Source organism: Bactrocera latifrons, unplaced genomic scaffold, assembly GCF_001853355.1.
Source record: "Bactrocera latifrons isolate USDA-ARS-PBARC rearing strain unplaced genomic scaffold, ASM185335v1 scaffold_76, whole genome shotgun sequence".
Taxonomy (NCBI): Eukaryota; Metazoa; Arthropoda; class Insecta; order Diptera; family Tephritidae; genus Bactrocera; species Bactrocera latifrons.
The window spans coordinates 927806-946315 of NW_017537445.1; the positions used below are offsets into that span (position 1 = coordinate 927806).

The 18510-nt window shown below is 33.1% G+C and overlaps 1 protein-coding gene across 1 annotated transcript in view; it reads left to right on the forward strand.

Annotated features, from left to right (window-relative positions):
- Positions 1 to 16297: 16297 nt before the first annotated feature.
- Positions 16298 to 18510, forward strand: part of LOC108976403 — a 5481-nt gene continuing 3268 nt past the window's right edge. The window contains exon 1 of the mRNA XM_018945469.1: positions 16298 to 16657. Within this exon, the coding sequence (XP_018801014.1) occupies positions 16549 to 16657 (109 nt within the window). The 5' untranslated portion in view covers positions 16298 to 16548. The remainder of the gene's footprint in view (positions 16658 to 18510) is intronic.

The window sequence follows — 18510 nt, forward strand, 5'->3', positions numbered from 1 at the left end:
TAAACAATATATTCACCTAAATTAACAGTTTGGTGTAGTTTTTGGTTCGGTGGAGTCATCTTCTTTCGAAATGAGACTAGTGACGCCATTACTGCCAATTTGTAAAACAACTTTTTACGTCCACAATTGCAGGAAGTTGATCTTGACTACATCTGGCTCCAAACAAGATAGGAGTGCGACCCAGTTCGTTTGGACTCGAACTTAGCCCTGTTAGAAAAACGAAAATCATTACTGTATATATGGGAGTTGGGGTAGTATCGACCCGATTTTAGCTATTAACTTTTATCATGTCACATGCCTGAGTTTCATTAAGATACCTCACATACAATAAAAAATCATATGAAGCAGATTTCATCCGGGTGTTGGAAAATCCTGGTAATAGTTATATGGGAGTTAGGTCAAGTTTTCGTTTAAATTTATCCAATTTATTCACAAAAGTACGCTATTATGAATAAAACAGCATAACGTCATCCCAACGTTCGAAAATTTGATTGTCAATTTTATATATTATAATGGGTAAACATTGACCGATATTTTCGGTCAAAAGACAGATATAGATACTAGGGTCCATATATTCGGTACAAGAGATTTGAACAGTTTGCTTGGTTTGTTTAACTCTTGGTCATACGGTGACATACTTTAGATAGGAATATGGAAACAATGCTAAATACTTCTTTTAGTCGAAATCGTTGGATATGTGATCTCACAAAAAAGTGGGCGGTACCACGCTCATTGATCAATTTTCACACCGGCTCACATCTCGAAGATAAAATTGAAGGTCTTTGGTCTAATTATTAATTAATTTATTGCGATTTTAGTGGTTTTTAACAGTACCGTTATATGGGCAGTGATTGGGGTTATTTTCCGATTTTATCCATGTCCACACTCTCGATAAGAGTTCTTATAGTATTTGCACTAAGAAAATGTATTTTTCTTTAGTACATTTGGAGATTTGTACATTAAAGCAATTACGGTGCAAGGCCACCCCAATTTAAAAAAAAAAATCTCTATTACCTTAAGGGGGTATTCTGGTCTAAATGAAAAATATTTTTACTATCCATTTTTGTATTGACATTTTAATAATTTGAAATCCGGCTGAAATGCAAAGAAAAAAATAACAAAATTCGTCGAGATACGGTCCGGTGGAGTGGGGATTGTAGAGATCTAAAACACAAAAAAAGAAGATTCTTCATTAGTAAGGATTTCGTTATCGGTTGACCATTTTCAAAAAATAAAAAAAATAATAATTATAATAAAAATAACAAAATGGCGTCGCCTTGAAAAAAAAAATTTTTTTTTTGACCGCAGATTTTCGACCTTTTCGAACTTTTTAAAAATACTTCAAATCAAAATTTTTACAAGTCCAAAGCACACATGATAGAGTGTTGTATAAAGAAGATGTATACCAATTTTACAGAAATCGCCACGTCACAAAATCGGTTGTATCTCCGAAAATAAGTCGAATTTTGAAAAATCCTTCCAAGGTCATATTTTTGAAAGTTTCAAAATATTGAAAAAAAATAATCGATTTTTTTAAATCCTAGACCAGAATACCCCCTTTAGTGAGCAAAACATAGAAGCAGTGGTTACTATACACCGGGTAAGAAAGGGATGACATTTGTAAAACTTGTAAGAAATGCAATAATAAACCTTTAATTATAGATCATCTATAGAAAAAGTTGTCAATTCATGCCCAAATAATACCTATTTGAATAAATGATGAAAATTCTGCGAATTTTAATACGTAAGCAAAGAGTTGTACTCTCAAGGCATTTCTCCAACTGCAAAACAATATACACGTATTTCAACTACTTCGCTGAAATTCCTCGCGTAACTCAACAAAATTTTATTTGTTTTCGTAAAAGGAAAAAAAATATTTATGGCTTTTGTCCATTAGCCAAGAATTTCTTGCCAAATAGCTTTAAAAAATTATTAAACAAGATATAGCAAAATAAATACTCCCATTCTTAGCAAAAAATGAATTTCGTGCTGCGCAGTCGCTTAAATTAAGTGAAAATATTCATTTAAGCTCTAAGTTCTATATTCTTTTGATGAAGTTAATGTCTTCCTAAACAATTTTTTCTACAATGTGCTAAAAATCCCACAAAAATAAATCGGAAATTCCTTTGCATTTGCCGTTAAAAAATGCAAATAAATTAAATGCCATAAATATAGTATTATTATAATTTTTTCTTTAAATATATGTTCTTATTTTGGAAGTTATAATGGATTAATAATGTTATAGGTTCCAATTAGAAAATAAATGTATGTACCTAATGGGACAGATTTTTGTTGTCATTACATTTTTTTATTGTATTATATATCTTTGAAAGCAAATCGGTTTAATAAATATGTAGTTCAAGAAATTTGTTGAATATATTTACCTTTTGTTGGATTTGTGGAATACACAAGATCATAACCTATTTTATATATATGTATAATAGGGGATCCGGCCACGCGTTGCTGTGGTATACATTCTATACTATTATCCATATATTCAATATGAAAATTTTACTTACGAATAAATGCAAAAACATTTTTGTATGTATAAAAATCCACGGGATTGTACTTGAGATTTAATTTTGAATATGTTCATACAAATAAATACCATTTGATAAAATAAGTTAATAGAGTTGTTGGCTTATTCGATTGCACTTAATAAACATTAAAAATGTGTGTGGTTAATGGATATGTCCGTGCATTTCACTATATTCTTTATACATATATGAACTGTTTTTACTATCCTATCTTCCAAGTTGGTTCGAACTGCACACAGTGTGCTAAATTTTACTAAAATCGATTCAGTAGTTTAGGAGTCCATCGCGGACAAAAAACGTGACACGAACTTTTTATATAAAGATATATATATAATATATATAAATGCATACCGCAGGGAAAAAAGAAGAAATGAAGTGAGCGAGAGTGGAATGAAGTTATTCAAGAACTGTGATACAGGAAGTTCGCGATTGAGCATTCCACAAAGAGCGCAGGCAAACAAAGAGGATGGGAAGGTAAGACAGGAGTAGAACACTTTCCAAAAGCTTAGAGAGTGAAATTATAATTTAAGATTTGATCAACATATGTATTTATTATCAAATTTAAGCCTAATAACCAATTGCTCGGTATTGAGAATATTTTCAAAATTAATATTAAGAGGGTGATAGAAATAGCGGACTGGTATATTCAGTCAACAATTCTATTTACTTCTTAAATCTCGTCCAATCAGCTGGATGGACCTTTATATCAGATAATCGATTTTATATGATGTAATCAAGGGGATCGATTTTTGACTGTGAAGGGTGTACATATTTTATGTAATGAAGTAATCATCGATATCTGTGTTATGGTGGGTGATCCAAGTAGTGGTACTTTTTTCAATAGTCTTCTTTTAACAGATCACGCGTAAGTCTTGATAAGCTGTAATGTTATTTTATTCAGTATTGTTCTGCACTTCATCATGGAAACACTTACGACTGAACAACGTTTACAAATCAACTTTATTACCAAAATTCACAGTCTGTAACGAATGTGTCTCGCGCGCTTCGCTCAACGTAAGATCAACATAATCGGCCTACTGAGCGTACTGTTAGCAACACCATCACCCATCTAGAGGCCCAGCATTCATTATTGGATAATTTTCGACCGACTAGACGAGGTGTACGAAGACCGTGGAGAGTCGATTCCGTTCGCCCTAACTCAGATTTATGTAAGATCCGAACGTTTTCGAGGCAAATTTTGTGCAGCTATGAGGCCCATTTCTGAGTCAATTGGTATGTAAGCAAGCAAAATTGCCGCATTTGGACAAAAAAGCTACCTGAAGAGATTCAAGAGCTGCCATTTATTCAAAAAAAATGTTTAGTATAGTTTGTGGACTGGTAGCATCATCGGTTCATATTTCTTCAAAACTGTGGCGACCGTCATCTCCCCATGATAACCAACTATTTCATGCCTGATCTTTAAGGTCATGATCTCGGCGACATTTGGTTCGCAACAATCAATTTATCAATTTATTGAGAGAACACTTCGGTGAGCAGCTAATTTCACGTTTTGTGTCGGTCGATTGGCCACCATGATCATGCGATATCACACCGTTACACCTTTTTCTTTGATGATATGTAAAGTATAAAACGGGATACACTTAAAATACCGACATGTGAAAAATATTTGCCCTTATTTCTATCGAAGAACAGAAAGAGAATTCTATTGACTAAGGGTTATGATCCTGAGCGTGTTCGATCCTCGAACGAACAACGCCACCTTTTCTTGATTTGTCGGTATTTTGACTGTCGGTATTCTAAAATTCGAGATTTTGATTGTCGGCATTACATTATACACCCGTATAAAACCTATGCAGACAATCTCGCTTCGATTCAGACCGGTGGGCAAAACATCACGCGTGTCATTCGCCACTTACATGTCGAAATTTTTGAACGAATCATCGAAAATTGGACTCAACGGACGGATCATCTGACACGTAGCCTCGCCAAACTTTGAAAGAGTAACTCTTCAAAAAAATATACCAAAGATTGCTCCATTAAATTCGAAGTTTCTGTGTTTTTTCTTTAAAAAAGTAGGGAACCTCGAAATGGTTCACCCTTTATAATTGTCAGTAGCGTTTTTACTACTGAAGCTGGATATATTTTCTCCTTTGAAACATGCGACGCATTTATCTTCCCTTTTTGTTCCGTACAGAGTTATAAGGTATTTTAGTTCAGAGATCTTCTTGTCATAAGCTTCATCAACTCATAACTTGTAATTCAGCAGGGATTGTTTATTCTCTGGAACAAGAAATCAAAAACAAATGCTTGAAAAGGCGCCAAAGGATTATTTTTTTATTGTGTTCCCTTCACTTTTTGGACTATTATAAACTTTATTTCACAAAATATCAGGTATCGGTACAAATCCTCTATACTCTAGGCCATAAGTAAAAATAATATATACGAGTTTTTGAGTTCCGCCCTTAGCTTATTAGTAAAAGTGGTTCCAAAACTCTCCAAAACTCTCATGAGACAAAGCTCATTGAATACCCTCTGCCATACACTTTTAAAAGACTTTTTCAAGCTTTCCAATAATTCTTACTTGTTTATACTAGTACCTTAAGGCAATAGCATTCTGTAATACCATATTTTTAAATCGAGGCAAGCTTGTAAATGTTAAAAACTACGTCAAACTGAGGTAACGTATTTTCAATCAAATCATATTCCTTCCCTTAAAAAAGAAAAATAATCCAACTTTTTGCGTAAAAGTTATTCAATTTGTGTAATAAATAGTTTTTGCTGTTTTATTCCCTTTCTTTTAATTAATTTAGTAGTGAAGGTATGTAACAGTTTTTGGTGATTAGAGAAGGAAAAACAAAAAGAATTCTAGTGAAAGATTTGCCTTTGCGTTTCTTGTTCTTCCACTTTTTCGTCTTTCAAATCAATTAAATTTATGCAGGAATTTATTTATATTTTGTATGGCAACTAGCTGGCGTCGTGTTGCCGCGTCACACTGGTCGTCATAAATTTGTAGCAAATATCAAAATATCCATAAGACACATAAATTTCGCTACATTTAGGTTTTAACTTACTTCTGCTCTTCAACACAAACACACATGGATTTTGACATACAGATACTCACTTTTTTTTTTTTTTTTTTTTTTTTTTTGCAAAATGACATTAAATTTTTCGTATAATTTTTTTTTTACAAATAAACTGGTTTCCCAACACGCCACATTAAGCTTAAGTGTTTGCTTTGTAAAAGTTAGTGATGAGTTTATATGTAAGCGTGAGTTTGTGTTCATATTAGTTTAAAAGTTATTAGCTATGCTTGCTAAGATAGTTAAATCAAAATGTGTGAACTTTATTGATGGCACTGATTTGCTTGCTGCTGTGCAAACAGCTACAATTAATTTATTTCTATGCACGCTTATAAACATAAGTATACATATGTATGTGTTTTGGATCCGTGTGTCTGGTAAACTATTTTATACACTCTGTAACAAAATAAAAGATGCTTCATAGAAGTTATGTGAAACCCTGACAACGTAATTAATAGTTGAGGTATAACAATGCCAAGAAAAATTGCCGTTAAAGTTATTTCCAATTACTGAAAAGTACACTAAACAGCATAATATACAGATTTGATTTGATTTTTCTTACAGATCCTTTATTCTTTAATTTTGATTGGTTAAATGCCAATTGCAATAATCCAATATATTTTATCATATCAGCTTAATAAATGGAATTACATATGGCAACTCTTCTATAAAACATTTGGAAGTAAACTCATTTTACACCCATTGGTATAAAGTTAACACTCCTTAATTTAAATTATAAGCAATCTTAAACCGTGGGTTGATAACCCCCGACGAAATCCCCACAGAAATGCTGGAAAAATCACTGCAGAGCAAGCGGCAATGAGTAAGGCAAAAAAATGCTTGACACAGCGGGAAAGGAGAGCCCTCCCTGAACTCCACGGTTTTAGACTCTGCAGATCAACCTTAGGTTCTATAAAATGCATCATTGAAAGTGTAGACGCCACACAGTGTAGATGGCATAAATACAAAAGAATAGTGTTGCTGGATGTCCGAAATGCCTTCAACAGTGCTAGATGGGTGGATATGATCGACGCTCTCGAAAAAAGCTTCTAAATCCCCGACTACCTCGGAGCTGTGGTGTAGAGCTAGCTTAGTAATTGAAAACTGCTGTCCCAAACTAGAGAGGGATCACGAAAGATAGCGGTCACGTCAGGAGCAGCACAAGGATTTATTCTAGGCCCAGACTAGTGGAATATCAACTATGACGCCATACTAAAACTCTTGTGCTTAGAATAAAAAAAGCAGCAAACTACCCAGGCGTAATGCTGGAAACCAGACTAACTTTCTGGGTACAAAAACCGACGTAAAAGCAACGAAAAACAGCGCAGAAAAAAGAGCTCCCAATGTTGACGACAATCTGCATTCTATCTGATCCATCTCTTTGTGGGAGCTAAAATCTGGACAAATGTGCTAAAAAAGGAAAACCAGCGTAAGGTAGTGGTCAGAGTGCACCACACTGCAGCGCTCTGAGTTGCCCACCGAACTATGTCAATATATAATATTATTACAATTGAAAATTCAATAAAATACCGCAAGACTTTTTTGACAACCGAATATATTGAATTAGTTATAAGCGGTAATGCCAAAATTTACCTTTTGGCATACCAAATACGATACGAAGGAAAAAGGTGTAGGAGTGAAAATACAATAATAGCATGGCAATGAAGATGGGAGACTGAGAGCCGCGGCAGATGTACAGCCAGACTGATAAAAGACCTAAACTTGAAGACAAGCCGTAAATTCGAAGTAGTCTTTTTTTCACACAACTCAGCTGTTATCCAATCACGGCTACTTCAAAAAGTACCTCCACAGAATGGGAAAAGTCGAAGAGCCGTCAAAAAAAAAGTAAACAAAGATGATCTCAAAAACTGCACTTACTTCGATTTTTTACTTCAACAATATAAAGATATCGAATATTGAATGTCAATTAAATATTTTTGCCTTTCCATAATCTCAATTGAGGAACTTATTTTGTAACGAAGTGTATATTTCAAACGTCACTCAAAAGCAGCTAAGGTTTCCAAGTAACATAATTAATAAATTATAACTTTTTATATATTTTTGGAAAATTTTGAATAGTAATTATAATGTAAACAAAGAATTTAAATACAAATGCAAAAAAGTCACAAATGTGTCTGGCGCACAGAATTAATGTTTAACTGGCGCCAAAATGTTATTGAATACTGATTAGTTCGTTGTAATCTTGAAATTTATTGTGACCGCAGAGGTTAAATAGCGCATTAGATTTGAAAATTAATCAGCAAGAAAATTTACAAAAAAAAATTCGATAGGAGAAGTGAAGGGGGTTATAGTGCAGTGAAAAAAAAAGCAAATGCCAAAAATAATAATACGGTGCAGGAATGTATACTTATATTAGTAAATATGGCTTGATCCATTTCGAGGTTTCTTATTTTTTAGGAAAAAACACCGAAATGAAAATTTAAAAAGGAATGATTATTATCATTCGAAAGAACATTCTTTGGCATTTATTTTTTTACAAATTATCTCTTTCAACTGGTGGCCGTGGCTACTTCTCAGATGGTCCATAATGCATTTCGACTGGTAAATGGCGAATAACGCGCATGATGTGTTACGCTAAGACTTGAATCAAACCGGGATTGTCAGCATAGACTTTAGACTTTACATTTTCCCACAGGAAGGGGAACACACAAGTTAAATTATCTGCTCACCGAAGAGTAGCTTCAATTCAGGCATTTCGTTTTTTCTGGATGAAATGACACCTCTTGAATCGGTCCAAATATGTCAATTTCATTTATTCGCATAACAGTTTAAGCAGCAGTCGTTGAAAAAGATATGACAGACTGCAAGTTTGGGAATACACTCGCACGATACCTAAAGATTGCCCTAGTATAAGCTTTTACTTCATACAATAAGTGTCAATTAGATATCAAATTTCTTATTAAAAGTCAGTATTATTTTGACAGCTCGCGTTACAGCGCTTTTGATCATTCCTAGAGGAATGGAAGTAATATACATCTAAAAGAACACGCGACTATGACTTATATATGTAAGTAAGTGCACGTGTGCTTAAAGTCAATATATTCTTTGCTTTTCACATTCTTGTCATTCACCAGAGTATTGGTTCAATAGATTTTTGTTTGTTTAACTTTTTTTCGTAAGTCAACGAACTGCACCTGGTTTTTGAGTATATTAGTATACATATTGACATAAAATCATGCATACACATTAGGGTGGGTCAAAAAACGACAAAATTTTTTTCGCTTGGTACTCAGAAACATTGTAGGTTCTTAGACGAATCTAAAAAAGCTTTCAAAGTATGAGTCCGTAATTGTAGCCGGAAGGTGCTCTGCCTTACCGATTTCTACTTTTTTCTTATTATCAGATAGAAAAATGTAAATCTCACTTCAAATTGAATTGTAATGAAATGATAATTTGAAATGATAAATTGAATTGAATTGTTTTACAAAATTATCTCTTATGACTATGATTAAATGATATTAACGGTTGAGGTTTGATTCGTTTGTTGTTAATCTGTTTTTTTATTTTGAAAAACATAACTCAATGACAAAAAAAAATTTTATAAATCGGCGAAAAAAATTATGTATTTTGTGCCACCCTAAATACACATATATATATATGTGTAGGTTTGTATGTTGATTGCCAGCATTTTATTTTCTTCAATAAATTCTCAAATCGCAAATATGCTTAAATAATTGATTTTACACTCTTCCTTTCAGTCGCTTTACATACTAACTATAAATACTATATATAATTTTTTTAATTGTAAATTCTTTATATATACTTATAAATATACTCTATACTGACGCTTATTCAGTTGTACACATCGGCACATATGTATATTAGTGCTTTGTCATCTCGTTGCAAATGAAACTGAGTCATCCTTTATTTCAGGAAGGCACGAAAAACTTTAAAAATTTCAAGTGCTTCTTGACCAAGCGATGGATGAGGTGTTGTAGCAACAACAGCTTACATAATTCATATTTACATTTCATAAATAAATAAATTAAAAAAAAAAACAAGATAAAACGGCTATTTCAACTGCACGGATGTTATAATACACCTCAAGTATGGCAAATAATATAAACAAAATTTCAGTCAGTTTAAATGCGATAGTTGTGTGATCTGTGTGAAAATTGTAGCATTGACTGAGCAATAATCTAAGCAAAGTTTCTTGAAAATACCGTGTCAAAGAAAAAAGTTTTTGAAGCCAGGAATTAAGTTTTATCGAGCAGTTTGTATGTCAGCTAAATGGAGTAGATACCGGCGGTTTTAACAAAGGGCCAGTTCGCTTATGTACAGACATACACATAGGCGAACATGGGTATAATAACGCAGTTCGTTTTTTAGGGTGTCCAACCTGTTCTTCTGGATATTACCAAATTAATATATCCGCTTTAGGGCATAAATGTTCAAGAATTAATTGTGCAATTTTTAAGTAGATAGCGTTACTAGTAAATGTTTTAGGATTTCTTAAAAAAATTGAGAATTCTTTCCGCTAAAATACATAAAACTAACTTTAAATAAAGGATAACTGTATACAATATATATATATATACTACTCATACTTTCTATCAATCGAAGTTCGACACTTAAGTTAAGTTAAACTGTTAAGATGTTTCACGTCTGAGTTTTCAACGATTTTACTACGGAGTGGCTTAAACTTGAACACAATTTACAAATTCTGTAAACAGGCAAAAGTTGCCGAATGCGAGACGAAGAATAACCTCAGGAGATTCAAGAGCTACCATTTCATCCAGAAAAAAAGCGGCCGGTGAGAACGTATGTTCAGATAACTGTATGTATGTTATGATAACCGACTACTTGATGCCTGAAATTGAAGCTCGTGATCGTGAGCAACATCTGTTTTCAACAAAACGGCACCACTTCCCATACATTGCATCAATTAATGTATTTATTGAGAGAAGATTTCGCTGAGCATATAACTTCAAGTTTTGTGCAAATCCATTGACCACCACGATTGTCTGATATCACACCGTTAGATTTTTTACTGTGTGATTATGTAGAGTCCAAATTTTATGCGGACAATCACGTTTCGATTTAGACCTTGAAACAAAACATCAATGCTCGAACGAGTCATCGAAAATTGGACGCAACGGATGAGCTATATATCTGAGACGTAGCCGCAGCAAACATTTAGAAGAGGTAATCTTCATAAAATAAATGCCAAGGAATTTTCTTTCAAATGATAATAAATATTAAATTTAAAATTTGAAGTTTCTGTGATGTGATGATTTCATGTTTCTTTAAAAAACTAGGAATTTCGAAAGGGGTATACCTATATACATATATACTTTTAAAGATAAATGTACCGTTATATTATTAGCAGAGAGAAAGAGAGAACGCGCTGTTTTCATGCAAAAAGTATTGAGTGGAAGAGTGGCAAATCATCGCCTATAGAATACATATAAAAATGAAATCTTAACTGATTTTACTGCCTTAAGATAAATCTGAGCTCTTTAATTCCAGTTCTATTGCAAATATTTCTGGTAGGTGCTTCGCCAAGGACAAGTTTAGTAGAGATATAATTAGAACTAAAAAGGGAATAAGTCTAAAACAAAAGAAGATTAGAACTTATCTACCAGAAGAGCATGCTTTCTAGTAAACAGTGACGAATATTTGATGAACAGCCTAAAGGAAAGCTTAGATCGGGGATGAAGGACTTTCAGTTCGGAATTAAAAGACCTCTTTAATTAGAAAAAAGCTAGGTCGCAATATGTCATTTAAAATAAAAACGTAGTTAATAGAAATCTAAATGAGCTACGTGTTTTGTTACTATAACAACCATAACAGTAGCCAACTAGGGCTACCTTCGGCGGTAATCCAATTTGTCTCCGAATTTCAAAAACATATTGACAGTTTAACCGATATTTTCAATAAAAAGTTCTCAATAGGAACTGGCGTCGCATATTTCATCAAGAGTTGTAATACGATTTCGACAATTTTGGTCACACAGATGACACACCATAAACACGTGGGCAAAATTTTATTCCTTGCGAAGAAATGCCTAACGGTGGTCACGGAAGGAAAATAAATAGCTAGAGGAGATGGGTTTAGTACATATGCGTCCTAAGTCCCGCACACACTGGCACTGACGGCGCGTGCACAAGTAGGATCAATCATGCATGCCGTCGGAATCATGACGGTTTCTTTCGAAAATTCCACCTCCGACAACAAAAAAATGTTTAACTTAGAGCTTGGTCGAAGGAAAAGAAATTGAAAATTCGATTTTTGGCAAAAAAAAAATTTTTTTATCATGTGCAGAAGTGGCTTGGGAATAGCCAGAAAAGATTAATTTACCTATGGCGTATGAAACTTGAAACGACTTCCGGTCTTAGACCAAGTAGTTTCTTTGTAGTCGCCAAAGTTTGAAGTTTGAAGGCGAGCTAAAGTGAGAAAGCGAAACATTCCGCTCCAGGGTTGCGCGTTGGGTTTCAGGAAATGCGACGTAAAAGACACACCCAATGAATGGAAGAAAACAGTCTTGTGATGTTGTAAACTCGGCTATAGCCGCGTAAGCGGTATTTACATGAATAAAGGAGAAGAAGATGTAAAAAGTAGGCTTGGCATACTTAACCAATTTTTGCACTATAACATAGATATTTCAGGATAATGTGATGCATATATGCGATAGTGTACATTAAACTCATTACAATGAACGCTGTACTTTTTCAAAAATTTAAGAACCGCATATACAATACTTATGTACCTTTCACCAGTACAAAGTTTCATCAAGAAATCTCAATTTTGACTGAAGTTATTACTTGCAATAACCGACGGACAGACAGACAATCACTCGGTTTTCAGCTCTTCTCATCCGGATCATTTTTATATATCGCCAACTGAAATACAAAATAACGTAACAACATTTTCGGAAAGTTACAGTGGCATGAATTAAACACGACATAAAATGGAACTTGAGTGAAAAACATTTTTATTATTGTTTAAAACTGGTTTATATCTGAGCACAGAACCTGAAAATGTTGGACATTTGTAATATTATGTAGGTAATTTGAAGTAGTGAATCATAATCAATAAGAATTATTCGAATTTTTTGATGATACGTTATTTTCTATTTCAGGTGATGATATGTATCTCGATTAGTTTTGAGCCGCGAGGTATACAAAACTATAACACTCTGTAGCAAGATGTGCTAATGCACAGAAAATCATATGTATATTCATATATGTTCAACAATCAACAAAAAATATACATACATCTACCGGTATCTATTTTTGTAAACCATTTTTGTCATGCATTAAAGCTATTTTTACACGCTGCAATTCAGTCCACACCTATCTCAATTACTAGCTAACCAACATCACTATTATCACACGTCACAAAAAGTGACAGCTTCGTTTGTAATATTCAATTAAAACCGACTGCATTGCAAATTAAATGCGTGTTAATCGCTCTAATGTCGGCGATTAACAAACTGACTTGATTATAATGGTAGATTGCGGCTTCGTAATTGAGTGGGCCGCTCCGACACCGCCATTTATAGGCAGCTTTTGTTAGTGAAGCGCGTGTGAAAGCCTGTACGCGCTCATGGATAAGCGCTGTCGCTGGTAGTGTGTGGAGACATTTTGCTGTCGACGGGCCGGGCGCTGCCTTGTACGTGCACACACGCCCACACAAGGCGGATGGACGCAGCAAATGGCAAAAAAGTAATCGCAACAATCGCCTTGTTAAGTCAATTTCAAAAGCGATTTCAATCTGATGTGATGCCTCGTGTTGGCTAAGAATGACGTAGTTGTATGTCAACAATGCTTCAAGGGAGTGTAATTAGTGAAATTATGGAAGATGTGCAAAAACCACATTTTGACTCAAGATAAATATATAATTAAAAAGAGGTTTCTAAAAAAAAAGTTTCCACAATAAATACATTTTTATTTTTATTTTTTCAAAACAACAAATTTTAATGAATTATTTAAGAAAAAAGTCTTGAAGAGCCATATATATATAATTAAACGAACCTTCTCTGCTGAAACGCCCAAAAGATATCTGCCAATTCATAGTCATCTCTATTATGTGGTGATGGCAAACAGTTTTGTAGAAAGGTATGTGAAGAACGGATAGACAAGAAAACAGTTAACCGGTTCTTGAGAGTTAGTTCAGAAAATTCACGTACATTCCGCACATAAATTTATGCAATGAAAAAATGTTTGAAAAAATTTAAATTTTTGGATTTTATGCCGACTGCGATAAATTACAATGTCTCTGAATGGCCTGCGGTGTGGGTAAGTTTGGAAATTAACATTTTTCAGAAGCAATATTGATAAACATGCAAATTTACTGCTGGAAAAAATGTCTGTTTTGTTTCTCTGTAACTGCTTCATTCTACAAGTGAAGCCAAAGGCAAACTAACTTCATAGTCATAGCTCGTAAGCAACTTGCCAACAATGTCTTTAAGCTGATATACAAATACCGCAATAAAAAATTTCAGTAAAACTCATTTTTTTGCTGCAATATCAGCCACAAACTTTTAACGCCAATTTAAATAACAATGCTTAAGCCCTGGTGGCAATCTAGAAGTAACGCATGTTGGTGCGTACATAAATGGACAGTGATATACTTGCCGGCATCGTCCTCAGAGAAATGCTAGTGTTTAGCAACTCAGCATATAGTCAGCTTGATATTCGATTATAATATTTGCTAATAGTAACGATATGATAAACAATTCCACGCATAGTTGTCTCAAAAGAATTGCTTGCCATTTAAATGCAGCAAAAAGCATGCCGTAACTCATGTTATTCACCATATTTAAGTGAAGTCACTTACTCTCGAGCATACTCTGTTAGAATTATTTTTGTTCGCGGAAAAATATCTTCACTACCAAACAGCATACCCAATCCCAAGCAATACCTGTCACTCAGATATACATATTCCACAAAGTTTTTCACAATACCGAACTCACTTTTCAACGGTGTTTCAAGATTTGCCATTTGGAGATGCGAGTATCTGCGCAAGATTTGCCTCAGGCAGGCAATTCAATGAATATTTATAACTCCATGACAACCTACTAACAGCAGGGTTTAATTCCTTGTATACATTGTGACGAAAAATTACCCGGAAATTGTAATAAAAGGCTAAAAATTTAGTTATTTATCAATATTTATTTTATCACCTTCAAAGTAAAAAACTAGAGTGTTTTTAATTCACCAAAATATATTATATCTCACCGAGAAGCTGCTCATTTATCGGAACAGTCGATATTGAACCACTACAACTATCGCTGCCATACAAAGTGAACGGCGGAATAAAGTACTTGTACAGAAAGCTTTTGCACAGAGCAATCTTCGAAGAAATTATTCAGATGGAGTCACTATAGAAAATAGCTGGCATACAAACATTCCACTAAAAATTTTCCAAAAAATTTTGTATTTGTGAAGAGTATTCCACTAAAAATTTTCCAAAAAAATATTGTATTTGTGAAAAGTATTATAGCTGCAATACAATCGCAGTTAATTTTATTAATTTTTGGTGAAATATGCACCGCTTGGTTCGAAGCTCTTTTATAAGTAATTTCAGAATGACGCTTCCATACAAATACTGTCGATTCTCTTCAGCTTGTTCTGAAATAAATTTTTCACCAGCCAAATAATTCATCATAGACAGGAATACTTGATGTCAAATCCGGAATATAAATTTTATGCATAAAAAACTTCTAACAAAGCTTCAGCTGCTTCTAGCGAGTCCTTATCGATTTGTGTGCCCTGATAAAAAAGTGTACTGAGCCCTGACGATACCTTCAAATACATAGCAAAATCTTCCTGACCTGTAATTCTGGGTTGGCCACCATTTGTTTTGACTCAGCACAATTCGGTCAGGAACGTTTTTGCTGCACGTTTATTACCAAAAAACATTCTCTTCAAAAATGCATCGATTGTTTGCTTCTCAATGAAATTCACAGGTTATATATTCATATGTACGCAGTTCTTTCACTTCTGAATAGGTGATAAGTTAAACTGTTCACTAATTGATGTTTTAAAAATATTAGTAAATATTTACATAAAGTGCTTCTTCTTGTCGGGCAGGCTTCCCTAAACATTGTTATTAAGACCTAAGAATTCCGTAACCAATATTTTCAGTGATTTCTTCATTAAACATTATCAAAAATTATATTTTGTCTTTTACGCTAAAAAATACATTTTTATGTAATTCGGTTAGGCTGATATTTTCTATATTTTTCTTATATAATATATGTATGTTCTTATCTCTAATGAAGCATATTAAATTTAGTTAGAACTTTCATATTTCTTTTTGCTTGTTGTTCACTTCTTGTATGCTTTTCTTCTTTTTTCTTTCATTTTTTTTTTTTTTGTTGGTCTTCTCTGCTGGAATTTTGTTTATCCAGCTCATCAACAAAAGCACGTCACGAATTGTGCTGATTAGTTTTTTGCTCAAATTTTTTTTATAAAATTTTTTTTTTTATTTCATCTTCCATTTTTTTCCAGCTTCTTCCCCGCTACACACTCGCTTAGTCGCTCGAGCGTCGCAACGTGCTCACTTACGTGCAAAATACTAGCATGTATATGGGAATCGCTTTGCCGGTGCGCGATAATAAACAAAATAAAATGGTAAACAACAATAATAACAACAACAAGTGAGTAAGCGCAGCCATCAACAGCAGAGAGTGGCGGCATTTGGTTTAAATATGAGCGTCAGCTCGATGTGAATTTCAGTTGAAAACTCGATCTCAACGTAAACAGATCAACAAGCAAAACTATAAAGTCAAAGTTAGCAGAAAGCTAAAGCAAATTTATACAGCGCAGAAAAGTAAATGAAATTGTGTGTTTAAAAAAAATTACTTTCTTGCTGAAACAAATCTTTTGAATTGCAAAATTATAAAAAACTTTGTTAAATTGAGTGCAAAAACAGCATTTGTTATAAAAAATAATAAAATATTTTTTACAAAATCCACAAGCAATTATATTCAACAACAAAAAATGTGCTCACTAAAAGTGTGTTTAATCTTCGTCGCGGCAGTTATTGCTGTCAGCTGCATAAGCAGTACAAATGCTGCCGTATTCACACAACCCGCTGCCTTCCATCCTGGTGAGTAAAACTAAGTTTTGTTTCAGAAAATGAAGAAGTAGAAGAAAATTGTGTAAATCAGTATATGTATGTGTGTGTGCAATAATTTCTTGAACATTTTTAATTTTGCCATTTTTCACTTCAACGTACTGAAATAAATTTAATTCGTTTATAAAAACTAATGCAACGTATCATATATGTACGCTTAATGGTTTTCATTTACTTATTTGCGCACTTTGTTGAAAAAGTAAACAAACCAGTGATTTAGTCACTTTTTAAAATAAAGCATCCAAAATTAAAAAAAAAAAAATAACTATAAATTGTTATGAAAAATCGTAAAAATGTGTTATTTACATATTTGTGAATTTAATTGCAAAAAATTGAATATTGACTTAGCCACTTTTTGTTGTAAAGCACGAAATGGTTATATTTTTATAGTTTATCAAAAAATATGTGATTTTTATGCCAAAATTGTTCTGAAAAGCTCTAAATACTAAAATATTAATGAGAATTTAAAAAAAAAGTAAATAAAAGTTTCAAAGTCCACAAATATATAAAAAAAAAATATTTGATATGTTTGTAAATTTGACTTTTATTTTTATATTTATTAACCTTAACTGCCTTGTTTGTATGGTTAAATTACGTTTATGTGCCTTTTAACGGATTTTGGTATACATAAGTGTAGACAGGTTCGTTGCTTAAGTCTTTAGTTTAAAAGCCTTTTTCTTTATTTGGTGGCGCGTAGGCAAGTCGTATGTGTCTAGAAATTGAAAAAATGGAATTTATCGTTTATAAATAAAAATAATATTAAAGCCTTACTTAAGTAACACGGGTAAACAAAGTTTTGTTAAAAGAAATATAATTTAAAAAAAAACTAAAAATATTTAATCAAAAATTTAGCCAAAATTGTTAAAAAGGAATATAAATCTTAAAAATATTAAACAACAATTTTTTATTAAAAAATTAAAGCCATTAAATTCGAAGCAAGTAAAAAAAATATTTTTATATATTTTACTGATATACTTTCTTATAAATTTGTTTTAAACATATAAAAAAAGATCAAGTCAACTTAATTTAGCATAACTATACACAAATTGCTGTATAATTTGCCCTCCACAACTTTTTCCCACATCTTAAGCTGTTTTCCTTGACACACTCACCAATTTTATATATAAGATCACATAAAAAACTACTTTTTTTTAATATTCCAAACGCATGCGTTCATTTTGCCGGCACAACAAGCTCTACGCGCATCCTTCACTTTCATTTTTTTTTTCCAACCAATTAATTATGTTTACTCGATTTTAAACAAAACGTAAATTTTGCAAAACTCGTAAAATCTACCGGTTTTTTGTTGTTTGCTAATCAACAAAAAAATGTAAAAAATCACACAAAATTAAATAACCAACGTGAGTATAATCAGAGAATATTCTAAAGCGCCTTGCTTGAAATGCAGTTAGAAAAACCCAGAGCGCGACCTCATTTCAAATGGAACGGAACTGAAATCGAAAAATTCCCGCCTCAAAGCTGTTTTGAGCACTGATTCATTGCTCTAACCAATATACATACGTATGCATGTATGTAAATATATTTGACTTTTTGGTTAAACCAAAAAATTTGCATTTGACGTCAGTGAACGCCGTCCAAAATACAATGAAAAAATATAAAAAAAAAATATAAAAAAAAAAAATACTAACAACAAAAATGCATGCAGTCTCGTCTGTTTGAGCCAAAAACTTGCGAGGCTACCAAGTAAATTCGAAAATTCGATATTTTGTTTATAAATTTTTCGGTGGCGTACGCGTGCCGAATGCATAAACACAGGCGTGTTGTTCCACAAACTGTGCGCAGCACTTTCGCGGCGTTATACAAAC